The following is a 27,640-nucleotide window of genomic DNA, read 5'->3' as shown; positions in this document are numbered from 1 at the left end:
ACAGAGTGCTTAAGTTAGCACTTTCATTTCCCAGAGCTCCCTGTAGAGTCAAAAAGAGGTGGAGATTCCCTCAGAAGTGATTCAGAGCACCTAAGTTACAATCAGGAGCCCCACAGACTGCTGAGGGCACTTGCAGTGACCACACATTTAATTTAGATGTTTCACTTAGGTATATAAAATGAGGTGGGGCGCTCTCAGCACCCTTTCCTGGTGGTCACAGCATCCTCTTGAGAAAACTTCCTCTCTTTTTTTTCCCCGTGTGAAAAGCTTACCCAGAAGGTCCGGAGGGCTATAGACTTCCCATAAAACTTGTGATGTTCTTTCAGGATGAAGATGAGATAAAAGCTCTCAGATGGAGGCCAGTTCCACCAGCCTCAAGAGGCTCAAGTTTGGGAAGCTGAAGGTGGTACGTAGGCGTTTGTTACAGAGGTATGAGCACCAGCCCTTCATCTCCTGCCTGGCTGGTTTCTACAGCTGCCGCTGGAAGCGGTACCAGCGCAGAAGGACCGAGCCCGGGAAGTGCTGCTGCAAGACGGTAACTTAGCTCAAAATCAGCCCAGACATCCATTTCTGGGTAGGGACAGGCCACTCCAAGCTGACAAGTGGTTGATGTCCTGGGCCAAAGGCATCCCCACCCAGATCTGTTGAGTTGTTAGACTTTGCTCCACACCCTTGGTGTATTGCTGTGTTTCCGTGGCAAGCTCAGTTTGTCTGTGCCATTGTGCAGCTAATGTGGGATGGCCAGAAAGGACCTTGCAACAAACCCTCCCAGACAGTGAAACAACTCAAAGCTGTAATATCAAACTAAAGAAGTAACATTTGGGATGGGAGTGCAGTAAGAATTGTAAAGAGAGCTGGTACCTCGTGTGGTTCCCTCTCATGTGAGGTGGTTAAAATCCTGTTCATTTGTGAAGTCATGAGATATGTTTTCCCTGAAAATAAACTGTAGAGTACACTTCTGAGAATATTTCTCTGGTTCCAGGGGACCCAGAGGGAAGTCCTCTCCATATTACTTCAGGAGATCCAACACCAAGCCATGTGCTTTAGAGACAGCCTGAAAGTGCCTGACAGGCTGAGAGAATTGGGGTTGTTCAACCTGGAGAAGGTTCTGAGGAGACCTTTTTGAGGTCTTTGAGTATCTGAAGGGGGCCTACAAGAAAGCTGGGGAAGGAATTTTCACAAGGGCTTATAGTGATAGGTCAAGGGCTAAAGGGTTCAAACTGGAAGAGGGAAGAGTTAGATTAGAAATCAGGAACATAAGTTCTTCACTATGGTGGTGAGACACTGGAAAGAGTTGCCCAGAGAAGTTGTGCTTGACGGGGCCAAGGGAGTGTTCAAGGCCAGGTTGGATGGGGCTTTGAGCAACCTGGTCTAGTGGGAGGTGTCCCTGCCCATGACAGGAGGGTTGGAACTAGATGATCTTTAAGGTCTCTTACAACCTAAATCTATGATTCTATGACATTTTCTCTGATTTGTTTGTGGTAGATAACACTCTGACCACTTGTCCTTTCTTTCCCTCTCCAGCGAGAATGTGTGTTTTTCCCATTGCTTGTTGGAGCTTTCTGCTTTTCTCTGGTCTTTCTGTACATGTGGGGTGAAGCGAAAAATGACTACAATAACTTTGACTGGTAAGCGCCATCTTTTACTCCTTTTCCACTCCTCATGTAATTCCCCAAGGTGCCTGGGAAGAGATGAGGATCCTCCCCAGCAGCTGCAGGGTGGCATTGGGGCACTTTAGCCATGAGACAAAGTTTTGGCTCTTTAAACTCTAGGTTACAGCATGCAAATTGAATATCTGTCTTGGAGGTCTCTTCCAACCTAAAAGATTCTATGATTCAGAGGTGCTGAGGCTCTGCCCTTTGCTTGGCTACAATTTTTAGGTCTAAGTGTGAATTTGGGAGAAATGGGAGGATCGTCATCACAAAAATTGTGAGTGCGAGGGACTATAGAGCTCTTTCCTTTCCTTCTCTGAGTCTTTTCTCCGTCCCATTCCCTCTGAAGAAATATAGTGGCCGGCATCAGAGGCATTGCACCAGTTATCTCACTGGAAGGAGAATTGTAAGCTCCTGGCAGGGATATATTAAACTCCTTCCTTTCTGCAGTGTGTAGGTAACAGTTATGCAAATATGGCCCCTAAAATTAAATTAAAATAGCTCAACTATTATAAGGAGGAAAGGTGTAAGGTGTTGACTCGCTGGTAAGAAGCTCCATGGAGAAGGACCTGGGAGTCCTGGTGGACAGTGTGGTCACCATGAGCCAGCAACGTGCTTTTGTAGCCAAGAAGGCCAACGGTATCTTGGGGTGCATGAAGAAGAGTGTGGTCAGCAGGTCAAGGGAGGTTCTCTTCCCCCTCTACTCTGCCCTAGTGAGGCCACCTCAGGAGTATTACATCCAGTTTGGGGCTCCCCAGTTCAAGAGAGATAGGGGAATACTGGAGAGAGCAATGGAGGCTGTGAAGATGGTGAGGGAACTGGAGCACCTCTGTGATGAGGAACAGCTGAGAGACCTGGGGCTGTTTCACCTGGAGAAGAGAAAACAGAGAGAGGATCAGAATGGGCTGTCCAGAGTCATGTCATCTTGCTGTTTCCCCAGGCTGCCTTGTCTGCAGCAAGGTTCTGCATCTCATAGACAGGGAGCAATTTGGGGCGAGACCATCAATTTGGTCCTGTATTTGACAACCCCAGCACATTAATCTGGTGGTTAATGCAATCATGGGTTTGGGGAAGGAGACTCTTTAACTTTTTCATGTTACAGGGTAGGTTATTCCTCCTTCCCTCCTTATTTTATTGCATTGAAAATTTCAAGGAACAGCACCGTTGTTCCTCTCTAGTCCATGTGCTAACCACAAATATTATTATAATATTTTATTGCTTTGTAGGTATAACTATGGGAACCTGGGCTTCTGGTTTCTCTGGTCTCTTGTTCTCCTCATTGTGGCTGCAATCTTGTTTGTGTACATTACACTGTTGCTGGTAAGTGATGTTCCTTGTAAGCTGCCCACGATTTACAGTCCTAAAAAGTAAACACAGGGATGGCTTTAATGTGTCAGACCAAAGTTCAGCCTAGCCCTGCGTGTGAGCCTCAGACAGTGGGTTGTTGTGGTTTGAGGCTTGGAATGGGGGTGTGACCTTCCAGCAACTGGGAGGACCCCGGGTGGGGGTGAACCATTGTATTCTCTCCCCTTCCCACACACACTCTGATAAGAGGCAGGGAGTGGTTTCTAATTTCACTCCTGCCTTGGAGCTCGGAGAGGAAAGTTGTCCTTTCGCTCCGTGGGACCCTGGAACCATTTCTGAGGGTTTTGTATATTTTATTTTTTGTATTTTTTCCCCTAATCTTTGTATATATTATTTTCCTTACCTCCCTTTTTCGTTTTCTGTTCCTTGTTGAACAATATACTTCATTTTTTTTTCCAAAGTGTCTCTCTCTCTCGGGGTGGGGGGGGGGAGAGTCGAGCACATAGTTCTGTTCCGTGTCGGTCCTGCCCTGAACCCCTTTTTACACGGAACCAGGACATGGGTATATTTGGAGCATGAGTGTTTACAGTGCTTTGTCCCCATGTCTGCCTGCAGATGACCAGTTTCATCTTGGGGTCTCTGAGCCACGTGCAGTTCCTGTGATTTCTCTCAAGGATTTCCCTTCAGTAAATGTGTCCAGTCTCGAACCCGAGGAAAGCTGAGTTAGCAGAGGCTGGATTTAGATCTGGGGGAAGCTAAAGACTGTTGCTTTAATAGTAGGGAAGTACAAGGCTCTGAGTCATAGTGATGGTGATATGTCATCAGACCCTGGCATCAGGATTCTTCTAATTCTGAATAAAACGGCTCATTAGAAGACGGGGAACATAATCATTAAGGTTGCCCTGGCTCACTTGGCTTTTCCTCCAGGTAGAGACTACAGATGTGCTCACAAAATGCTGCTGATGTTTATGCCCAAAGAAGTATTGCTCCTGAAATCTTCACTTTTCCAAATCCTGTGAAATTTTCTCTGGAATTCTGATCTTCTGCCTGCTTCGGTTACTGGAAACATACCAAAAGCAGGTGTTTCCTAGAATTTTGACCTACTAATTGTTTTTCTTCGTCCTTTCCCTCATAAAGGATCCTCTAAATAGATCTGCATTTGTTTCCACCTTGGATGCAAAGCTAAGAGCTTCAACTCCAGGGACTAGGGTCCACATTCAGTCTCATGCCTTCTTCAACTTCTTTTTTGAAATGCCAGCTGCTGAGGGTGGGGTTATGGCTTTGGCTCACCTCTCTGACTAAGACAACAAACTTTTATCACCAGTTTCTGCTGTTCTTACCCATTTTCTGGTGTCTCATCATGTAGCTAGTCTGTAAATTGCTCATGGCAGGGAATCTCTTTTTGCTTTCTTCATGCAGTGCCTAACACAATAGGTTTCTGAGGTTCTTTGTGCCTGATGAAGTACAAATAAATAGTGATTTTTTAATTCTAGTGTTAGCAGTAAAACCCCAAAGTGATAACTAGGACAGCTGCTTGGCTATGCCCACAGTGATCAATAGCATTATAAAAGCTGTGGACTAACTGAGCTCTGAGTACGACAAATAACAATATTTAATTACAAGGATTTTGTGACATCCTGGTGGCTGTAGGGCTCAAGGCCTATTATCCAGCTTAGTCATGCTCTATCTGAATTCAAACATCATCCAGTATCCAAGCAGTGGGCTTTTTAAGAAGAGTTTCATGTCTTTGGCAGCATGAATGTGATGAATGGAAGCTATCAGGGCAGGTGGTGGGCAAAGTAAATCCAGAAAGGAAGATGGAAAATAGGAGGTGAAATGTGTCCTACACGGTTCAGTTCAGTCTTGGTCCCACTGTCCGTTGTGTGGACGTATCCTCCTCCTCCTCCTCCTCTCAGCAGCTCAGTTCTGTCTAATGAGGCTAACAGCATTTGCCTTCCTCAGGAGGGTGAGCGCAGATAAACCTGGAAGAATACAACTCGTCTGGATGCTATCAGATGTCCTACAAGAGAAACACTCCAGAGGTTCCTCTGCTCTGGCAGCAGCCCCTGCAGTGAGGGTCCATTTGCTCCTTGCTTTCATGAAGCTGTTGAGTGACCCACCCAAAGCAGCTGGGGATTTCACAGGGCACTTGCCCTGCTTGTTTGCCTCACCTTGTCTTCATGTCTCATCTGGCAAGACTGCTGCATGTGTCTACGTTGAGCAGTGGGCATTGGAAGGCACGAGGTCCCACACCATCAGAGCTGTTACCTAAATAGGATTAGGTCTTGAAAGAAAGGGGAGCAAGGAAAGTAATCACCACCACCATTCATGCTCCCACGATCTCCGGACATGCAAGGTTACACCATGGTCACATGTCTTGTGATGACAACTGTGGCTGGGCAATGCCCAGCCCTGCAAGGCTCCTTTCAGAGAAGGACTCTACCAGGAGTCACCCCTCCCTCACTGTTTGCAGAACTTCACTGTCACAGCACCTGGCCTTTCACTGTAGCCTTGGATGAACCACTCTGCAAAACTCTGGGAGCCTCACGAGCTAGAAAGTGCAACTCAGCCCTTCCACATCTAAATGAATCTGTCAGTGTGGGCTCTGTGAGGTAGATGGATCACTCTAATACATTTCAGACAACTGGTGGCCAAAAGGTTGCCTCCCCTGTGAATTACATCCCATGTTCTGCTTGAGCAGTGTTGGATGGAGACTATCCCCACACGTGTTACAGGAGGGACTGGAGACCTTCACCCAGGAATGTTTTCCTCTTATGTTTTACATCAGAAAACTGAGCACCTTGATGCCCTTGTTGGAGCTGGGAGATTTTAGAGCAACCAGCGCCTGGTCTGGTTTTGGTTTTTGAGCGCCGTGCCCCCCTCCTTAATGGTGGCACCCAACTGGAGCCTGCAAGCCTGCTTCCATGACCTTATTGTGAACCACTGAAGCAGACGCTCGTCTGCCCACCGGCAAAGTGCTGCACAAAAAAGCTCTGGCTGTCTGCACAAAGACGCTCCCCATCCACACGCTTCATCATTTTTTCAGACAATCAGTTTCAATTAATTCAATTGTTATCACTCCCCAAGGCAATTTTCTCATCCCCATTAGAGCTGGAAGGTTAAGCTGAGGGGTCTTATTGCAGGACTGCTCATGCTCAGTGGAGAAGAAAAAGCTTTTCTGGTTCAGTCTGTCAAACACCAACAGATAATATTTTCCTCTCTGCAGTTCAACCACATTTGTTCTAAGGGCTTCGGGGAGGTGACTTGTGACTGTACCAAGTAAAGAGGCTCACATGTGTTGTGGCCTCTCTGTTCATAGGCTAGAGAGAGAATTCAATGTAGTACAATAGCATTGAAGTCCAAAAAGTGATCTCAAGCCTTCATCCCTAAGAAAAGATGCTAGTGACTTTCTGAATTGCTGCATTTTCACCAGAAAGCCAATATAAGGACTTAAATTCTGCTGTTGTGAACATCTAAGGGAGCAGACATTTTAGGTGACCTGGGTGTTTAAGTGCCTGCCTCCATGTCCTTGTGGTGCTAGGCTCAGAACCTGGCACAGGCCCACCAGCAGTATTGAAATAAGTAGAAGGTCATCCCCACGCTGAAGCAGAGTGGAGTTAACTGTCCATTGTCCATCCTTTGCAACATAAACTTGTGATCAGTGTGCTCCTTCAGAAAGAAGGGGATGGAGGAGCAGTCTTTGCAGCAAATCTCTCTTGCCACTGGGTCACATCCCTTGCTTACAGCTTTGCAGGTGGGTGGTGGAGAGGGGACACTGTCACACCTTGTACTAAAGAACAGAAGAATTCAAGTGTTGGAGGCTGTCAGATTCAGGGAGGTGATGGGGCTGGCAAGAGGGACCTTGGCTCTAACCTCAGCAGTACTAGTCAGAAACATATTGGTCATCTAAGCCCACATCCGTGTGTATTTGTATTAGACAATCCCCGGATACGTGTGGAAGAAGTTTGGAAGAGACTGAGCTTCTGTGCTGATTGTCCTTTTGTCTGAGGAAGTCCTGTTCTAGGTGCAAGCGTGTAGGACATTGATAATGGCAGCTTCTCTCTGTGGAAGTGTGTCTTGGGCAGGTCCCGAGGCAGATTTTGAGGAGCAGGGTGAAGCTAGGGCCTCGTGTCTTGAGATGTTCAACCTCAGGGGTGCACATCACAGTAACTCACTGTCCACCAAGATGCATTCTCCTACAGTGCCCAGTGGTGCAACTGCAAGAGTTTCTCCTTCACATTCCATCCCTAAAATGAGATATACCCTCTGATGACACTCTCTCTGAACTGTTCCCATGGTTACTTACCACGTACTGGGTGTAGGATTTGATTAAAGGAGACTAATGTGTCAAGAAGTACTTAAAGGCTGATCTACATTCTCTGCTGAGGTTGTATCTTGCTTCAAATCAGTATGATCCTGGAAACAGTGTGTTTGTAGCTGGATGGGAAACTCTTTATATTCCCTTGTAGTTGTGTTTCAGGAGAGAAAAGCCTCTTCCCCTAAATTTCTATGTCCTGTTTTCACACAGTCCCACTGTGCTACAGTCTGGAGGGTCCTGCATCATAATGATCCTTCTCAGTGGAGCACTGGGGGCTACTAACAGATACTCTTCTCTAAACCCTGATATCTGGTGATACTGATTCCCAGATTGTCCCTTACAGTGGTTGGGAATCTTGCCCCAGGATTCCTGAGCATAGACCTGTCACAGCAGCAAGGTGCTACTTTTGGTGAAATTCATCACCAAGTTCATGGGATGCTTAGGTCTGGGACAATCTGAAAAAATTCTCCATCAGAGCTGTGGACTGGCTTTTCTGTTTGTTTTTGTGGTGCTTTGGAGGCATATTTTTATTCCCTGGCCTCTCTCCCATGATTGATATGTCTCTAATCACAACAAATGCGCAGAAAATAGGCATAAAAATAGTATTGTATTGGTTCCTACCATAGCAGCTGACACTGACCATCATTCCTCTTACAAAGTTGGTACTCACAGAGGAAAGTGACTGAAAATGTGTACCCCAAAGTGCCCAATCATCTATTATCATTGAATGATATCATTGAATGAATTATATTGATTGATCCTGCAGGGCAGCCTTGACATGTGCTTGGCAGTTTCAAAAGCATTTTTTTTGTAGCAATGAACACCTCTCTCCATACACCTCTCTTCTAACAACTTTGACATTGTGCAGGAAGACTGAGTGTAAAGTGACTTCCCATTGCAAAAGTAATTCCAGAAGTACCCCACTGAACACACTTCACCATCTTCTACCAGGATTCAAACAATGTCTTCTTGATTTCCCAGGTCCTGGCGATGTGTTTGCTTGCAGAAGGTCAGCAGCTGTACCTACACTGGAGTCACAAGGTGGGGAGAGTCAGGGCTTTCTGGCAACTCTAGTCCATGCTTCAAATCAATTGAGTTTGTTTCTCTGTGTGAAAAAACATCTTAGATTATGGGAGAGAAGGAAAAGAGGGAAGAGGTTAATCTTAGGAGACTTTACATACCCATAAGAATGGTATCTCCACCTGAGCTGATCACCTAAACTTGCTTTGGAGTAGGTGGAGAGAAATCTATCCTCTGGGGATGCAATTCATCCAGCTGGTCATAGACATCTAAATTAAGATGAGATGAATCACACTTGAAGTACCTTTTTTCCCCATAGACTCTAAAAGGGGCCTGCAGTGACTCATTCAGGTGAAGATCTCCATATTTGACAGTCTACATGTGGTAGCATGAAGACAAAAGAAAAGTTTTTATGAGGCGCACAGCATAATTTTCTATAGCAGGCTCCGGCAGCAGTGAAAAACGTGGCTGTTATCTCTGCAGAAGACAAAACTGCCTTTTCCAAGCCATCTTGGTGCCTTATCCCTTCTGCTCTGTGGGTGGTTTGGGAAATGCTACCTGGAGTTTTGGAGGTGGGGAACCAAATCCTCAGAGAGTTGTTGCTGCAAAATGATGCAATAGAATCACCTTCCTTATGAATTTCTTGAGGCTATGTGAGGCATTTTAAAAAATGAGCCTCTAGCCATGCAGTGGGGGGAATGTGATGTGATTGCAAATCTTGCTGTGGAAGGGAATAGCTGGACATGCAGATACTTGATCCTGCATGGATGGAAGTGATGAAAACACAGTCATCTTTCCTATTGAAAACTGGCTTCCAGAAGAACCAGGAAGATGTAGAACAATGTGTAAAAAAAAAATTGAGACTGCATCCTTGGGTGGAAGAAATTAAGGACGGATTATTAAAGCGTTGATCTGTAGGATCTCTGAGGAGGCCATGAAAATGATGCGAGGGCTGGAACCCCTCTGCTGGGAGGCCAGGCAGAGAGCTGGGGTCCAGCCTGGAGAAGAGAAGGCTCTGAGGAGAACTTCTTGCAGCCTTTCAGTACTTGAAGTGGACTGTCAGAAAGATAAGCACAAATTTTTTATCAGGGCCTGTTGCAACGGGACAAAGGGTTCTTTTAACTAAAAGTGGGTAGGTTCAGACTGGACATCAGGAAGAAATTTTTTACAGTGAGGGTGGTGAGCCCCTTGCCCAGGTTGCCCCAAGAGGTGGTTGCTGCCCCATCCCTGGAACCATTCCAGGGGAGGTTGGCTGGGGCTCTGAGCAACCTGCTCTAGTTGCAGATGTCCCTGCTCCCTGCAGGGGGTTGGAGTAGGTGACCTTGAAAGGTGTCTCCCAACCTAAAGCATTCTAAGTTTCTGAAAAGTTGAGGTCAAGTTTCCACTAGCACTTAATTCTCAGCAGATAGATGATGCACCAAGAAGAGCCTGTCATCACCACTGGGATGGTACCAAACTGAAGAAGAAGCCAAAGAGCTTGCTGAGCTACTTCCTCATTTTTTTGGTTAAAAAATGAACTGTTATCTCATACTTATGGAAGCATTTGCTGTTGCTGAAGCCTGTTGAAAAGTAGCGTATAGCACAAGGCAGCTGTGTTGCTGTCTTTTTTGAGTAGATTCATCACTTCTGAATTTAGCCATCTGCAGGTCAGGGGTTTAATGTAAACTGGTCATCTAGGCGCCATCTAGATCAACAGAGAGAGAGAGAGGGGCATCTTCCATCATAAAGCAAGTGGGAATGGCTCACCTCTGGAAATTCCTCTCTTTCTCCAACGATTAAAGAGGGAGACCTGAGGGCTGGTTTAGTTGAGTACACAACTTTTAAGATCAGTCCATACACAAAAGCCAGCTGATATCACTTTTGGTCTTGTTTTAGTCCCATTGAACCTCTCTCTCTAAACTGTCATAGCCAAGCTCATGCATCCTGAACTTAATCAAGCCCAAATTGCTTAAATAAGCCTGTGAGTCAAACGCATGACACACCCCATGCAGAAATGCTGAAGCTGATTTATGTCTTGTCTCCCCAGATTGGGACTTTTCTTGTCCTGGGCTTCTCTGTCACTGCCCTCTTCATATTATCAGTACTCTGGAGAGACCAGTGGAAAACTGTCTGCCTGTCCTTCCAGGTAAGAGGGGCTTGGAGTTCTCTTTGAAAAAGCAACTTTTATATAGAATTATTTTGTGGCAATTGGTAGAAAATATCCTACATGGCAGGTGTTTTTCACATGGATTTTCCTGGCAGAGTACATAATTTTGAGTAAACTTTTATTATGACTTAACATTCCCTCTTGGGAGAAAGGAAGCCAAGACCTAAGGTTGAGTTTCAAGCTATCTGATGTACATGTCTCAGTTTGGGAAGTCACATCCTCTCTCTCTCTCTTTTTTTTTTTTTTTTTTTAAATTTCAGAAATGTTGTAGGTGTAGTGCTAATTTGCAGGTGCCCAAGGCAGGAGAATCAGACCTCTTTAGCTGGTAGGGGTTGCTAAAAGCAACAACTTTCTCCTAATCAGCTCCTGCCAGTTCAGCAGCTTTAGTATCAGCATGATTTCAGTCTTCTGTGACTCAGAAGAGCTTAATCTCCTGAGGGCAGGACAGCACTGAATCTCTGGGAAGCAGGTGGAGAATGCTGGTGTCAGGTGGGACATCATCCTGGATGCAAGAAGTTAGAGTGCATGGTCTGCTGGCCTCCTCAGATCTCACCAGATCTGAAGACGGAGGCCAGACCAGACCAGTGCTGTTTAGTGCCTAAGCATCCAGGTCTCCACCTGTGTTGGGAAGAAGTATGTAGCCTTTGACTACACACCTACCTTGCAGATGTTCTTTGGGCCCGTCACCTCTCCCCATGTGGCTTACTGTTTGTGAATGTTGGGAAAGCAATGCATACAGGCTGGAAGAGGAGTCACAGATGTGGTGTTTGTGTATTCCTGCTCTGCAGAGCTTGGTAACTGCTGTGCTATGCACTGGCAAAGGTAATAAGAAAGTATCAGCTTCCCCTTCCCAACTCCTGGGCAGGTGGATGAGGAGAAGACAACACAAGATCCTTTGAGTTCCTCACAGGTGGTCTTTATTTTGGGTGGTTGTGCCCTTTGAGGTGCCTCACATGGCTTCCTGATTCATCCCAAAGGATGTGAAACTCTTGTAGATCCTGTGTCAGGTCCATTAGCCCTACAAAGCTATCTCAGATATCCTGGACATCTCAGGCGGCACCTCTGTTTGTGCAACAGAATCCTGCTTCTGATCAAAAGCTGTTGGCATCAAGTGTCCGGGGCAGACAGTGTCACATGCAGTAATGTCTCTCAGTGACTGTTGGTTTCTTCGGCCCTTCCAGCTTAGAGAACCAGGCATGGGCTAAGCAAGAGGAAAAGCATCATCTGGATAGCTCTTGGTCCTAGCCCATACCTCAGGAACTCTCAGTTCTAGCTGGAACAGAAGCCACGGGGCTCTGCTGAGCGTAAGAAAATGATGCACTGGCTTCTTTGACAGATTTGTCTGATTTTATGAAAAGTGTGTCATACCAACATCCACTGAGTGTCTGTACAAGGGACAAACTATTTCTGCTTGATTTCCAACTCCATTCATTCATTCCTTATAAGCACAGAAGTGATTCTTCACTTCTGATCTTGATTAATCTTTAGGATGGAAGAAATCAAGTTCAATTAGTATATCTGTCTAGCAATAGGCATTATATAATATATCATAAGCATTAAATTAATATATTGTTTTGTGTTAGTAAATCAAGAAAAATACAGATTGAGTTAAAAAATTAAAAGCAAGAGGAAAAAAAAATGCAAGTGAAGTGAGTAATAAAATCATATCACTCCTCAGCCTGGGTAGCTGGCTTGGCTGGGGGTACATTCTCTCCCCCAACTCCAGAGACATTTGGTGGATCCAACACTGGTGCAGGAGAAAGGTTGAACTGCTGGTATCTGCAGGAGGGGCCCATTCAGGCAGAAGGCTGTAGTAACATTGTGATTTTTTTTTTTTTCTGTCTCCACACTTAGTTTTTTTACTAAAACTTTTCCTCTCCTTGCCAGATCACAGCTCCCTATCTCCACATAGGGGCAATAACTCTTATGGTCTTCCTGTCCTGGCCTGTGGCTCTCCATGCCATCAGAGCAGATAAGAAAGGTACAGTAGCTCTACTTCCTGCTCCCTATTATGAAAATGAACATATGTCCTTTTTGACACGGTCCCCACAACATCCTAATCTCTAAATTGGGGAATTACGGGTTCGGTGGGTGGACTGTTCAGTGGATAAAGAACTGTCTGGATGGTCACATCCAGAGAGTGATGGTCAGTGGCTCGATGTCCAGACGGAGGATGGTGACGAGTGGTGTCCCTCAGGGGGCTGTGCTGAGACCAGTGTTGTTTAATATCTTCATTAATGACATTGACAGTGGCATTGAGTGCACCCTCAGCAAATCCGTGTTTGAGACCAAACTGGGAGGTGCAGCTGATGTGCCAGAGGGATGGGAGGCCATCCAGAGGGGCTTGGACAGGCTGGAGAGGTGGGCTCAGGTGAACCTCATGAGGTTCAACAAGACCAAGTGCAGGCTCCTGCACTTGGGGAGGGGCAACCAGCACTATCAGTACAGGCTGGGAGAGTGTTTACTGGAGAGCAGTCCTGTGGAAAGGGACTTGGGAGTGCTGCTGGATGAAAAACTGGACATGAGGCACCAATGCACAGTGGCAGCCCAGAAGGCCAGTCACATCCTGGGTTGTATCAAAAGAAGCATGGACAGCAGAAGGAGAGAGGTGATCCTGCTGCTCTACTCTGCCCTGATGAGACCTCACCTGGAGTCCTGTGTCCAGCTCTGGAAACCACAGCACAAAAAGGATGTAGACATATTAGAGCATGTCCAGAGAAGGGCCACCAAAATGATCAGGGAATTGGAGCACCTCTTGCATGAAGACAGGCTGAGGGAGTTGGGATTGTTCAGCCTGGGGGGACCTTATAGCAACCTTCCAGTACCTGAAGGGAGCCTACATGAAGGAGGGAAGGTCTATTCAAAAGGGTTTGTAATGATAGGACAAGGAGTAATGGTTTTAAACTAGGAAAGGACAGATTTAGACTCGATATTAGAAAAAAAAATCTTTAATATAAAAATAATGTATCACTGGAATGTGTTGCCCAGAGACGTAGTGGAGGCCCCAACCCTGGAGTCATTCAAGGTCAGGCTTGATAGGGCGCTGGTGACCTGACCTGAGTAGAGATGTCCCTGATTGTGTATGGGGGTTGGACCAGATGACCTCTAGAGGTCCCTTCTAACCTAAAACATTCTGTGATTCTTTGATTCTATGGTATACCAGTGGGGGCAAACAGGCATCCAGGAGCCCTCTCCTCCCACACCTGCACTCCAGCTGGAGGAGACTTGTAAATTCTGTGTGTCCCAGACAGATTAGCAGGGCTGAAGCTTGGGCTGTGCATGGTCCTAGGGCTGTCCAGGTGTGTTCCTGGCTTGCATACTCCCTTGTCTGCACAGTTTTGGCCTTTGCCAAGGCATTGACCTGCCCTGAGACAGAGGTGATTAGAAATACCCATGTTGTGAGTCATGCATGGAAATGTGTTCAGCCCTCTGCAGGAGAAAGCATCCAGTGGCAGATCTCTCAGTTGATCTTTGCTTGCCATACTCAGCTTCACTGTCTCAGAAGGGATCTCCAATCCAGTGAATCCACTTCAGGCTACTGCATCCCAGAAGAAGCCATCTGAGATAGGGGAAAGAGCTTTTTGATCAGTTCCTAGTGTTATCTCATGGGCAGTTCCCATCTGCCTTCGAGAAGTGTGACCAAGTAGTGTAAGGGCAAGGCCAGGTGTCAGGAACAACTGGAGAAGAGCCTGGCTCTGGGCCTGGCTGTTTTTGTCTGACCCAGTGTCTCCATATAGCCAAAGCTGTCTACATAACACTCATCTGGAGATCTTGATTTCTAATAAAAGAGCGAATGGGCTGTTGAAAACAGGTTTTTTTTCCTGTCCAGGATTTTTTTCTTATTGAACTACAGCTGGAGAGGTCAGGGGTGAATATGCTGAGGCCTTAGACATTGCAGTCCTCAATGCTTAATGGACTCTCAAGTCAATACATCAGGTTGATGTAAGCCCAAGTTCCTTCAGAGCCTCTGGTACAATGTTCAGAGGGGTGGTGGTACCCTTTCAAGAACAAGATGTCAATGCATAGGTGCTCATTTCTCAGAGGAACTGTTTTGTACCCCAAGGCTCACTTGGACTCTTGGGAAACGTACCACCAGACTCCAGAGAAGACCATAGGTAACATGTTGGCAAGCTTCTGAGACATAATACCTGCACAGTCAGAGTCTGTAGGATTCTGTAGGTCACACACAGAAGGTCATTGACAGCAGTCTGAATGAACCAGGGAAGTATTCACCTTAAGGGGATTTAATGCAGCTGAAGAAGAAAGGTTCCTTCTCTTCTTTGCTGTGGATGGAACTTAAAAATGTTGTTTGTTCTTATCTGAGTAAGAAAAGAATTAGCATCATAAAATCATCACAGAATCAGAGAATCATAGTACATCAGGTTGGAAGGCACCTTGAGGATCTTCTGGTTCCATCTTTCCTGGGAAAAGCATCCTTCTGGTGAGGACTGTTTTTCTACAGACAGGGGCTATTTCATTTCACCACCTCTAAAGAAAAAGAAAATAAGGCCACGTCCTGCTGTAAAATACAGTGAGATGTATTTAAAGCACAAACCCTGCGGTCCTGACTTAACCCATGTCCTTGCCTTGACCCCTTTGTTTTCCTCAGTGGCATTGTTTGGAGAGAAAGTCAAAATTGTGGGAAGAAGGGATGGGACAAAGCCCAAGAGCTGGAGTGCTGTGTTAAAAGTCAGGCTGCAAGGCAAATGCTTGTGTTACCACATGGATTAACTCTAGCCTTCCTCCTTCAAATTCTTCCAGTTGTTCAGGGGATAATTGTTGGTCCATACCTGGCTATCCTTCTCTTTCTTTTCTTGATACCTCTGGGGATGTACTCTCCTTGCATCAGAGAGATGGGAACACTTGGACCAAAGCCAGCCCTCATTGGACACCGTGGAGCACCAATGGTAGGTCTGGAGAAGTGATTTGACATAATTTCTTCGTCCTGTGTCTTGCTACCATCATCATCATCATCATCTGTTTTTTTTCATGAAATGTGTAGAGGGTGGAAGGGGAGATGTTTCTGTTTGGAAATGGATGCCAAAGACATCACTGCATGGATTTGCTAACAAGGATAACACTGCTTCTAAGGGACAACGTGGCTCTGGTGGCTAAAGTGACAGGAAACAAATTTTAACAAGATGATATTCCCTTAATAGCCAGAGGTGTTACGAAGAGAGAGAAAGTACTTATAGAGTCCTCCACAGTGTGCTTGAAAATCATCTGCTCATGCACATTTTGTTTCCCAGCTGGCACCAGAAAACACTGAGATGTCATTTCAGAAGACAATTGAACATGGTGGGGATGGTCTTGAAACAGATGTCACCATTAGGTAAGGGGGAAACATTGCAACTCACAGGATAGATGCTGCTGCTTCTTAGAGCTGCCTTTGGAGAGGTGCAGCTCCAGGCAGTTAGGTTTTACTGAGGACTGGTACAAGGTCCCTCGTTTGAGGCATGATGACGGGGGCTGTAGGGCACAGTTGTTCTCAGGGAAGTCAATAGGCTGTAGCCATTGATTTAACAATCATTAGTTCTGCAGTACATTTTAAATGCTCTGCAGAGTATAAAGACAAGTCCCTACCTTAGTCTGACTTCCAGGCCCCAGGGAGGGTTGTATCAGGCCTATAAACCAACAGAAAATTTGGTCCAGACTTGTGGCAGCATTGTCCTAATTATTAGATCTTTGATTGCCTTTGTTTGGGGGACCCATTGTCATGAATTGCTAACGTGCTGCACAGGGTGAGCAGTTTCCAGGTGCTGAATGAGAAAAATAGTAAGACTTAGATGCTCTGCTAATGTAGACCTTCCTACAAGAGAAAATCTTGTCGTTCCATCACTGTCCATTTAGACTTCAGTCCTCTGAAACCCGTACAAACACTTTGATGTCAGCAAAAAGGGATTTCAGCTATAAGTTATAATCCATTTTTAGGGGGTTAAGAGACATAAATGCCACTGTCTCTACTTTTCCCCCGAGGTAACTGAGGCACAGACAGGCATGACTTCTCCAAAGTCACATAGCAGTATTTAAGCTGGAAATAACCCGATGTCTTGAGCTGCAGCCTTCCTCCCTATCCCACCCTCTGCACTGAGGGAAGCTGTACTTCTACATTCACCGTGGCCCACGTATTCTCCTGACCTGGCATGAGTTTGCCCATGCCGGGAACGAACCTGCACCCCAGGTGACCTGAACTCTTGCTCTCCAACAGCTATGACGGGGTTCCTTTTCTCATGCATGACAGCACCTTGAGGAGGACAACTAATATCAGGGACATCTACCCCAACGACACTGCTCAAAATGCTGCATTATTCTCCTGGGATGCCCTGCAGGAGCTGAATGCTGGAACATGGTTCCTTAAGGTAGGCACTTCAGTGGACCATCATCAACGGGGTGTAGAAGGGACTCCAGCTGGCTACTACTTAATAGCATGAATTTTAGGAAAGGACCTACTGGTTGAGCCCAAACTCAAAGAAGTCAGTAAAAATCCTTGAGTTGGGGTCACCTTGCTTTGTTCAGTTGGCCTTTAGGCTTAGGAGGCCTGTAACAATTGGCTGGTGGGTAGAAGAACCTAAGCAAAATAAAATAGCCTCACTTGTTGAGGGCTGGTGTCAACTTTTTCCCTCCTAGAGACAGGAGTTTTTAGCATGCAGCTGACTCCCAGAGGCAACTGAACTGCCTGATTGATTTCCTTTTTTTTATATCTGTTTATTCCTAGGACAAACCATTTTCATGCATGGGCTCGCTGTCAAGGGCAGATCAGGACCAGGCAATGAATCAGTCCATTTACAAGCTAAGTCATTTCTTGCGCCTCGCAGACAGGCAGAACAAGCTTGTGATATTTGACCTCTACCGCCCTCCAGAGAAACACCCTTACAGGAACTCGTGGATCAACAGAACCCTGGAAGTCATCCTCAACGAGTCAGGGATTAGACCCCATCTGGTAGGGTGGCCTCACTCCTCCAGATCCCTTTTTCTTACTCTCTGAATTGTGACTTTGGGCTCATACCCTGCATGATTTCACCTGCATAGATTCCAGCCCCTTGCATTTCACTTGTGTTAAGAGGCATCATTTGGAGCACGTTCCTACTATCGGTTTCTCAGTGGGTACAAAACTCTGTAACCCTACAGTAACACAGGGAAATAAATATACCAGGTGATGCCTTAGTGCCCAGACTGTGTCTTGTCATCATTGGACTAATTGCTTATTCTATATATCACATAGAAGCTCCTGGCTTAAATTAAGTTACATGGATTTGGGAGCCTTCATTGCCTTCCTCCTTCCCCAGGCAATGGAAGAAGGCTAAACTCACGTGGATCAGGTTATGTACCCATCAGTGTCTGGGGAGTTACTCTGATTTATGTCTACTGGAGATCTCCCATGCTGGGAGAGTGGGAGAACAGACTATTTTCTGTTGCCTTTCCCATAAAGCAAAGCAGCCTTTTCATTCCTTTCAAACACCACATCTTTTGTCGGGCTGTGTGACGCGTACTCGCTCCGTTCGAGTCGATAAGTGAGGGACAGTGAGTGCTTCTTTCTTGATGAAAGAGACTTGCAGGTTTTAACCCTGCCTCCAAACGTTCTTTGATCACACGTCACTTGACAGGCTGGGGTAAGCCCCTCAAGATGTTATCTTTACCAAGTTTGTGTGAAGGGCAGGGAATATTAGGATGTCTGCTGTGGGTTCACTGGGTCCTCTTGTTGCCTGCAGGTTCTATGGCTGGAGAATGACATGAGGTCCTTTGTTCAATCCGTTGCTCCTGGGTTTCAGCAGACAATGGGCAGTAAAGCCCCGGTTGAAGACCTATTGATGGACAATATTGTCAAACTCAATCTGGCCTACACTGAAATGTCCAGTGAAGATATCCGGTAGGTTGCAAGTTCAGACCCAAGCAGAGTCGGTGGACTGCCTCTGGACTATGCTTGCCTCATGTGTGTGGCAATGTCTCCCTCCAGTGACCAGCTCCAGGATCTATAGCACTTTGGGAAGAGCTCCTTTAGACCAAGTGGCCATCCATGTCAAGTTTTGGGAGTGCAGGACTGTAGTACACTCCTACTGTCGACCATGTGTGTGGCCAAGAGGTGGCATGTGTAATTAAATTCCCCCTGCCCCAAGTCCACATTTACTTGACCAGGAACTCTGGATCTTCTGAATAGAATAATGCAGCTGTCTCCTGATTTCTTGTCTTTCTATTCATGCCATCCTCAGTCCCCCCAACACTGGATCATGGAGAATGAGTAACTATTTAACATCCCAAGGCTCTTCCACAAACATCAGTGTGAGCATGTAATGCTGTGTTGTGAGACCATTACCCTCTGGTAGCTGGTGTTTTGGAGACTTCATTTCTTGTCTCTGTTACTACCAGTACTCTGGTTTTTGGGACGCACTGGAAACATCATCTCTCCAATGGAAAGCTCCACATTCACCACAGGAGTTTCTGAAATGGTTCTCTCATATGAGGAAAAAAAAAAACCCAAACAAATATTTGAAGGTTGGACTAGATAACCTTTAGAGGTCCCTTCCAACCCAATACATTCCATGATTCTATGAGATAGAAAACAAAGGCCAGTCTTACCCATCCAACTCTCCATTTGTAAACAGGATTTTTTGCTCTTCCCAGTGCACAAAAGCATTGAAATAGAAGGTGTTGGGGTATTTTTTTTGTTTTGTTTTTGTTTTTAAGTAATAATAATAATAATAAAATAAAAAGATTAATCCTTTGGAGGAGAGTAACGTTCATGTTTTCTCAGTGATAATTTTCACAGGATGCAAAATCCTTGGTAGATCCATTGAGTAAATGCTGGATAGATCCTACGAGGATTTGCAGTGCTGCTATTGATGATACATTCCTTTACCATTATACAGAGTATGATCTTACTTCATATTACATTTCAATGGCTTATAAGAACTTGAAAAATTACGAATTGATGCAGCAAACATAACAAACATGAGTAGCCAGCTTTGCGGGGGTTTTGACTACACTACTGTGAGATTACAAACACATCATTACATTGATTCCTATGGCAGGAGGGTAAGCAAAGTATTGACATTTTGGGCATTTTAACAGCTTTTGCTTTCAGCACATCAGCTCTTCTGTGTTGACCAGTTGTGAACGATTTAATTATTGGCTGGTTGACTTTCACTTTCTTTTTTCCTCTCTTTCCTTTCTGTGGGAGAGGTTTGCTTTAGGACTTTATCTAGACCTTAAAGAAAAATTGCTGTCTTCCCCTGACTCAGCCCAAAGCAAGTACCAACCTCCTTGCTTATCAATGAAGGCTGTTACCTTTTGGTCTTTTAAAGGAAATACGCTGAGGCAAACATCACTACCAACCTCTACGTGGTCAATGAGCCATGGCTTTTCTCCCTGGCATGGTGTTCTGGGGCACACTCTGTGACCACCGATGCCGTCCACAAGCTGAAGAACCTCAGCCAGCCACTATTCCTCATGGTAAGTGAAAACCCTGCCCCTCCCAGGGGAAGGGAGTAGGGTTGGGAAGTTCATGGTTACCTTTGGAGACCATGGACCAGTTCATGTGTGGATAAAGGAACTTTTACATGAAAAGGATCTGAATTGAAACCTGGCTTACCTAGAACCTCTGAGCCACACCAGGTATCACCATACCCTTCTCTTTTCTCTTGCCTAAGGTAGAAGCACTCTGATTTTTAGGATTTACAATTTAAGCCTTGAGATGAGGGAAAAGGGGACATATTGAGTCTTGTGTAGGGAGAGAGGAAAGACATTTGAGGTCACAAGATGATGCATGAAGCTTTCAGTTTCTAGGCTTTTGAAGCATGTAATGATGTCAGAAGTTCCTCATTTCTCAAGACTTCCCACTGCCATTCTCAAACTTGGTCTTGTTCCACAAGCCCAAGGGAAGCAACATAGAAATACTCCTTTGTTGCTAGGAGGACTTTTATTCACATAATTTGACTATTCCCTGTTCTGCTTTGGACAACCTGTAGGGCTAAGGACCACCTGGGGCACTGGTCCCACCAGAGTCCCTTCAGCCTAAAGGCTACTGGTTTCTATAACTGGCTTCACACCCTTGAAACAGATTCTACAGTGTTCCCATCCAGACAACAGTGCTTTGGTCTGTTCTGAGGGGAGGTGGAGGTCCATTCTAAGGACGAATCTTCAGATGCTCTTAAACTTGACACCCCAGACCCTCTGTGGTGTTCACTAAAGGACAATTTTGCCAGAGAGAATGAGATGCCACCGGTTGATGTTAGTGTTGGAGGGAAGCAAAGAAAACTACAGGGTCTGCCTGTACAAACAAGAGGTCCCTGTTATACTCAAAGTGATGCAGAACAATCTTCTTGGCCACAAAATAGACCTCCTTTTTTGAAGGATGATGATGCACCAACACTCACTGGTGAGTGGACTCTTTTAAATGTCACCAAATGCTTTAAACACTTGAGGGATGTTATTGCATGTGCTTGCATGTGCAGACCAGGCAGCTGATTGGTCCTACTCAAGCAGCAAGAAAGAGCCTGAGCATCTTTTTTGCATATCTTGGGCGCCTTGGTGGTGGACATGTCCTCTGTTGTTCTCTTCCAGACTCCGCAGCAGTACAACATCATGTGGATCCTGACAGATCTGACCTCCGTGCTCCTCATCTCACTCATATTTGCTCTGCACTGGTAACTACCAAATTGCTAATGGCACCCTAACCTGATCTTTTGTGCCAGGTGGGGAGAAGGAGGGATGCTTTCAGGTGATCTGGAGGGTAAAAACTAGTCTTGAGAACGTTACCTTTCCCTTCAGGAACTAGAAGAAACCCTGAAAGTCTCCAGAGCCCCCTCTACATCTGCTTGCTCTCATTTCCCTTTCCATTTTGGCAGCTCAGGTGTCTACCCTCAGGAGTCAATGGAGACCTGGTGGACCTACAGCAGCACCATAAAACAGTTGTCAGAGATGAGGGGCTGAGGAAGGAACTTATTTTTTCCCCCATTATTACCATTTATACACTGCTGCATTGGGCTGACTGAGGAGGAAACTCTCAGTGTTATGTGTCGCTGCATATGCCAGAGCCCTGGAGGAAACCCATCCTCCCAGATGAACACCTCTGAGTGTTTTTGTTTTGTCCCACGCTCACAAAGAGATTACCTCTGTTTAATATTTGGCAAACATGGGACTCGTGGAACAGGCTCACTCCAGCAGGTCAGGTTGGGCAGCTGGATGCTCTGCTCCATCATGGCTAGATGAAGAATTTGCTGTGCTCTCATCCCAGTGATGCCCAAAGAACGCAGGAGGAGCTGAGCTCAGCTCTTCAGCTCCTCCTGTGTACGGGTGGAAGGGCCAGGCAAGCCAGCCTAAGGGTTTTTATCTCCTGCAGGGATGCTGGCAGGACAGCTGTGCTGCAGGTGACAGCAAGGGGAAAGTGGGAAGCTCCAGAGGGAGCAGCCTGGATGGATTGCCTGCAACCATGGCTTGCTTTGGCACAGGAAAGGGTGGCAGCTCTAACTTTGCTCTGGGATGGTGGAGGAACGAATTAGTAACAGTATGGCCAGATGATGAACTAGCAGCTATACAGGAGTGTTTGCTGGGCATCCAGACATTCTCCTTCCTCTCTCACGCTGCCCTGCTCTCCTCAGGTCCTGCTTTACCAGCTGCAACCTCACTTTCAAGGCTGCAGGTTGCAGGGTGGTTCTCAATCATCCCTGCAACGCATCACCACCACCACCAGACCTTCCCACGCCTGTCTCCTCCAGGCTGGTGTTCATGTTGTGTGTGCATTTCCCAGGGCCCTGAAGATCCTTCTGACCCAGCCAAATAACAACCTATTCTGGGCTGGCATTGCAGCAAGGGCATGCCCAGCCCCACTGGGAGTCAAGGGCCACCAGCAGTGCCTGAGAGCCCTGTGTGGTCTTCTTTAAATTGATGAAAGCAACAAAAACACATTTTTTAAATTTCCCTGACTGCTTAGGAACCAGAGGCTACAAACATTTCTGGGGCTTTTGAGCTCTTAAAACTTTCTTACAAAACAGGGCTTAGTCACAAAGTTGCCTTCAAAATACTACTGCACACGTGAAGTGTGGATGCTTAGACACCAGTCATGCACTGGAGTCCTTTCTCCATAAACACCTGAGCAAATACCAAATATTCATGACATTTCATGGCAGTTCCTGCCCTGACAAAGTACAAAAAAGGTGTCACAGGGCACCAGAGAGCTTGTGGTGGTCTGATCCAGGTCCTTTGCCCCACGCAGGTGGCGAGAACGGAGCTTCTCCTGCTGTGCCCATGACGGTGGCCAGATTCTGGAAAGTGGCACCTACAACAAGTTCAGGACAGGTAAGCAGGGCAGGGGGAGATGAGAGCCACATTCTGCTCAGCATCATCCCTGTTGGGGCACCAGGCTTCTTATGGATATGTTGGATGGGTGCCCGTGTTGTGGTGAGGGATGGCTGCACCCTAGGTTGTCTCAGGTGCAGGTGGCAGGAACTTTGCTCTGTTCAGCACTGGTGAGGCCACGTGTAGGCACTGGGTTCAGTTCAGGCTTCCCAGTACCAAGCGGATTGTGACAAATGGGAGCAAGCTCACCGGGGCTGCTAAGCTGGAGAATGGGACATTTGAGGTCTAGGCTTGCACAGTGGGAGAGGAGGTCAAGAAGTGTCTTATAGCTATCTGCAGCCATCTGATGGGAGGGTGGAGAGAAGATGGAGCCAGCTGTTTCTTGGATGTGCAGTGACAACAGCGCGAGCTGCAACCTTGGAAATTTTTACTAGACGTGAAGAGAAAAAAAAGAAACCTTCACCATGGGGGTGGTCAGATACTGGAATAGGGGACCAGACAGGTGGGGAATATCCACCCTCAGAGATCTTCAAAGCCCTGAGCAGCTCTAATTGGCCCTGCTTCAAGCAGAGGTTGGGGCAGAGCCCTCCAGACATCTCCCCCGACATGCACGACTCTACAGTGCTGTGAAAAGAGAGTCCAGAGGTGCTGAGCACTCTTGGGTCTGCAGGGCAGGGTGGGATTGACTGGGGACCCTCTCATGCACCAGGTTTCTGCGCCCGTGGTGCTATCATCCAGACAAAATGACCCAGCCTGGGTGCATGCATTTTCAGCTGGGTTCTGTTGGCTCACAACAGCTGGTAAAACAACTGGAGATGTTTCAGTAACTCACTGTGTGTTCCCGTTTCCAGAGCTCAGTGACATACCTGCCATCACGGCCTGACATGGGCAGGGAGGGGACATGGACCTGCCATCTTGATGAGGACCAGAGACAGAGCAGACCCTCCCCTGCTGCCCCTTCCTGCAGTGCAAACAAACACCAACCTGACAAGAAGGCCAGCTGGGGAGGCTCAGATCCTCCTGGTGAGGATCCACTTGCCTCCGTGACCCTGCCAAAGTTGAACACTGAGTTTCCTCTCTCCCATGGTTTTTCTCACAATCCTGTGCCTGTCAGAGATCCCTGGGTTTAGGTGTGCACAGATGGAGCTGCAACTATCAAGAAGCTGTGCACCATGGTGAGATGGAGCCACCACATAGGAGCCACCACTGACCTCCAAGACTGTTGGTGTCCCACAGGACAATCACGCTGTAATACCTCCTGCTGTGTGTAAGCCCTTGGTTTCCACAGCTGTGTTTTACACGTGCTGCAAACATCCAAACATTCTCCAATCCTCCTCATTCTCAGCTGCCCATATTTCTCCTGTCAGACCAGCTTCTTCTCCACATATTCTCTCTCTCCCTTCATAGGTGTCCTCCATCCCCAAGAGCACACTAGTCCCATGATGATGGTCAGGTGCTGCTGGCTGGGTCACTAGGGTCCACACCTTTCTACAATGCAGGCAGGGGCAGCTTAGGTTTTTCCTGTTCCCTACTCTTGCCCTGCCATAGACCCAGCAGGACAGTCATCTCCCAAAGGCTGTGGGTGAGGACACATCTTCCCATGGGTGCTGAAGGACTTTTTGGTGCCTTGGTCATGCAGCTGCTAGGACCATGATCAGAAGCACACCACTTTTCTCCAGTATTGAGCTGCATGTGACTCGGTTCCACCAAGTGTCCTGTTCACTTTTCCCGTGGGAAGGGCTCTCTACCTGTGCTGCACCCTGGGATTTATCCTGCTTTTCATTTCTCCCAGTGGCTGCTGGGACACAGAGGGGAGGGAGGTCTCTGCCGTGCTCTGCAAGGGTGATGTGGGTACCTCCCAGGTTTAAGCCATAAATTTCTACTTGAACAGATAATAAGAACACATTTTTTTTTTGTAAATTGGGAGTGCTGTTTTAAATACATTTTAGCTGTCCTGTCCTGTTTTGTTCCTATTTTGGCAGCCTGGGAAAGGGGAAGGAAAGGAAAAAGGTCTTTACCTGAATCAGTCTATAGACATCTTCTCATACACTTTGGTTTATTTTTTTTTTCCTGAATAAAGCTATCACAAGTGGATTGTGACAGGGAAGCATTAGGTTTCAGAGTTAGCTCTGCTGGGAAGCACTCAGACCTTTCCAAGTTGCAATTTCAGGGTATTTTGGAGGCGAGAAATGCAAAGAGGCAGTAGCCTCTTTGGAAAAGGGCTAAATGGCTGATAGATTGGTGCAGAGCAGCTCCAGACCCTTGAAGCATGGGGAGAGGATACTACTGACGGTGTTAAACCTCCTCCCTATGCCCTGCATCCATAGCTGGTTCATATTTTTTTGGTGGGTACCACTCATGTGGAGGTATGTGAGGAGCAAAAATAGGAAGTGGAGAGCGTGTGGGTTGAGTGGTGATGTACACCATGGGGTCCTCAGCCTGTTCAGCTGTGTACTTGGCTGTGGTCCCTCCACTGCTGCTTTTAATGTGTATTAGGAAAAGCCACCTCAAATGCACCTTCATCCATGGCTCTAGCTGCTGCTTGCCCATCATGCAAGGTACCCCCTTACTCACCTTCCTCATCCTCAGCAGCCTTGTCCAGGCTCTGCCTGGACAATTAGACCTGTGGTCTCCTGCAATTCCTTGCTCCCTGTCGCATCTCAGCTACTGTTTTTGGTGCTTCAGCGCCAGCAGGTTCTGGCAACACTGTTAAGCACATGGCTGGTATTTTGACTCCCCCACACAAACTTTTCCCCCAGTACCTCTCACATCCAGTGATCCAGCTCAAAACTGGCCTTTGTGGAAGAACCAGTCCTTGTCTTGGAGGATGAGCAATGGAGACCCCTCAGGCTCCAGTGGTTTTTACCCAGAAAGAAAAGATTCTACTTCATTTCCAGTCGGGGAACACTGATGATTTGCTCCCCACCGCTGGATACTCTCACCAGGAGTCCCATTCTGCAAGGAGAAGTCTTGTTCCCAACAAGGACCTGGGAGCCCTGAGCCTCCCCATTCCCCGTGGAGCCACCACCACACCCAAGCAGTGCAGAACAGCCTCCCACAAGCCATTTGAAGCTTTTTAATTAGAGTAATTTGCTTGAACATACGTTTTCCATGTTACATTGGTGTGAATACAAAGAGGCCAGGAGATGCTAACACCTACGACACACAGGCACACGCACACAGAGCCCCTGTACCCCCAAAACAGTGGGGTAGGTGGGAGGCCAACGTTGCTGGGGATGAGGTTGGTGGCAGGGGAAAGCTGGCCCAGGATAGCACTGGAAAACTTTGCTGTCTACTGAGTGTGCCGTGGGAGGCAGGGATGGCTGGAGACTCACAACAAGCAGTGGTGCTGGTGGGGATGATGGGCACAGGCCTAAGGGGAGGTGGGATCCCTGGGACAGCTGGATCCTGGCAGCTAGAGAGGGGAGAGAAGCGTCAGAGGTCGGTGGTGAGAAGGCAGCTTGGCTCCAAACATAGCCTTGGCTGTTGTAACCATGCTCCCATCTCCAGAGTGCCTTGGGTAGGGGCTTGTGGAGGAAGGGGATCTTCTAGCAGCCCTGTCCATCTGATGGACATCTCTGTGCAGCATCTGGTTCATTGTGGTGGAGCAACAACTGGGGTCCAAAGTCACTGTTGCATCCCAGTTGGATGTCACAGCCCAGATGTGAGGTCCAGCAGGCACTCCATGGCATGGGAGGGCTGAGCTCAGCTCAACAGAACAACACATGGCAACCTACAATATGGGCTTTTATGAAGCAGCCAGCCAGCCCAACGCCCGGGACTAAGGGAATTCTCCCACATCTACGAAGATCCACCCAGTGTTAGTGACCTCAGCACCAGATCTTAGTGGACAATTGTCACCCCTCTTGATGTCCCACACCCAAGCATGTGCTCCTTTGAAGCCTGGAGTTTGGAAAGGCACCCAGGGCTCCTTCCCCTGCATTTGCCTAAACACAACATGGCTTCAGCCTCCTCTCTGCTGGCAGACCCCAAAGCAACTTGGTCCGCACTATGTGGCATTGGGTGGAAGATGGGACAATCAGCCAGCAGATCAGTACAGCCAACCAAAGATGGAGAAAAGCCCACTGAAATCAAGGGCCTGCCCTTGCTGTGAGTGGTTCAGGTCAAGCTGGGCCTCATCAAGAGCCAGTTTATACAGCAACACACGCAAGAGCACAACAAAGTCATTAGCTGTTTCCAACCCTGATGGCCAAGTCCACGTTTGAACAGCTCAGCACAACCTTGGCCTCAGTTTTCCAAGCACGGGGACTTCAAACCCCCTACATCCATACTGAAGCTTGCAGTAAAGGCCCTCCCAGGGTTAAGTTGTCTGGGCACAGGGGGCAAAAAGAGATAATTTGTCTTCCAAGCTCCACTTCCAGCCGAGCCCAGAAGTTGGGAAAGATGTGCCTTAGTCAGCCTCTGGCAACCACAGCTCTGGGGGAATCCCTGGGTGAGGGATTGTCCTGCAGGTCACCCTCAGCCCCAAGTCAGCATCCAGAGACCGGCACGAAATGCAGGATTAGTTGGGGGTTTTTTTTGGTACTTTTTTTTTTTTTTAATATTTTAAAAAATAAATAGAAGAAGAAACAAAACTTTAAAATTTGTTCTTTAAATATTTCCAGCATTGCACGGACAGCACTTCAGTACTCCAGCCTGGTCGATCAGGAGTCTGTTTATTCTGATTTGTAGCTAAAACGTGCTCCTCCCAGCCTGTTTTTTTGCTTTCTGTCCTTCTTAAAGAACACAACACGTTCTTTTGTAATGTCAAAAACCAAGCCCTGCAGTGTTCATTGGACATCTTTCCAGCATGAGTCAGGGCTCTGTTATTCTTCTTCAAACCTGAAATGCCCATAACCTCACCAAAAAGCTGTTAGCATCTTGATAGCTCTCTCTTCAGAAGAAAAA

General features: G+C 46.9%; 1 protein-coding gene across 1 annotated transcript; it reads left to right on the top strand.

Annotated features, from left to right (window-relative positions):
• The first annotated feature begins 326 nt into the window (after positions 1–326).
• On the top strand, positions 327–23,615 carry LOC103775119 (glycerophosphodiester phosphodiesterase domain-containing protein 5-like). The gene is made up of 15 exons (XM_008942563.1): positions 327–535; positions 1,525–1,628; positions 2,879–2,972; positions 8,257–8,316; positions 10,322–10,420; positions 12,329–12,422; positions 15,203–15,348; positions 15,691–15,773; positions 16,650–16,800; positions 17,157–17,381; positions 18,151–18,308; positions 19,741–19,888; positions 20,999–21,081; positions 22,650–22,732; positions 23,584–23,615. The coding sequence occupies exons 1-15, from the start codon at positions 353–355 to the stop codon at positions 23,613–23,615; spliced, it is 1,743 nt and encodes a 580-aa protein (XP_008940811.1). The 5' UTR covers positions 327–352.
• Positions 23,616–27,640: the final 4,025 nt, after the last annotated feature.

This window comes from Merops nubicus, unplaced genomic scaffold, assembly GCF_000691845.1.
Source record: "Merops nubicus isolate BGI_N331 unplaced genomic scaffold, ASM69184v1 scaffold8296, whole genome shotgun sequence".
Taxonomy (NCBI): domain Eukaryota; kingdom Metazoa; phylum Chordata; class Aves; order Coraciiformes; family Meropidae; genus Merops; species Merops nubicus.
This window is presented reverse-complemented; position numbering and strand designations above follow the sequence as displayed.

Bases quoted from the DNA above. Each gene is read 5' to 3' on its own strand.
- LOC103775119 (XM_008942563.1), top strand. From the start codon at position 353: ATGGAGGCCAGTTCCACCAGCCTCAAGAGGCTCAAGTTTGGGAAGCTG. The intron at 536-1,524 runs GTAACTTAGCTC...TTCCCTCTCCAG, and splicing joins GGAAGTGCTGCTGCAAGACG to CGAGAATGTGTGTTTTTCCC. The intron at 16,801-17,156 runs GTAGGCACTTCA...GTTTATTCCTAG, and splicing joins CTGGAACATGGTTCCTTAAG to GACAAACCATTTTCATGCAT.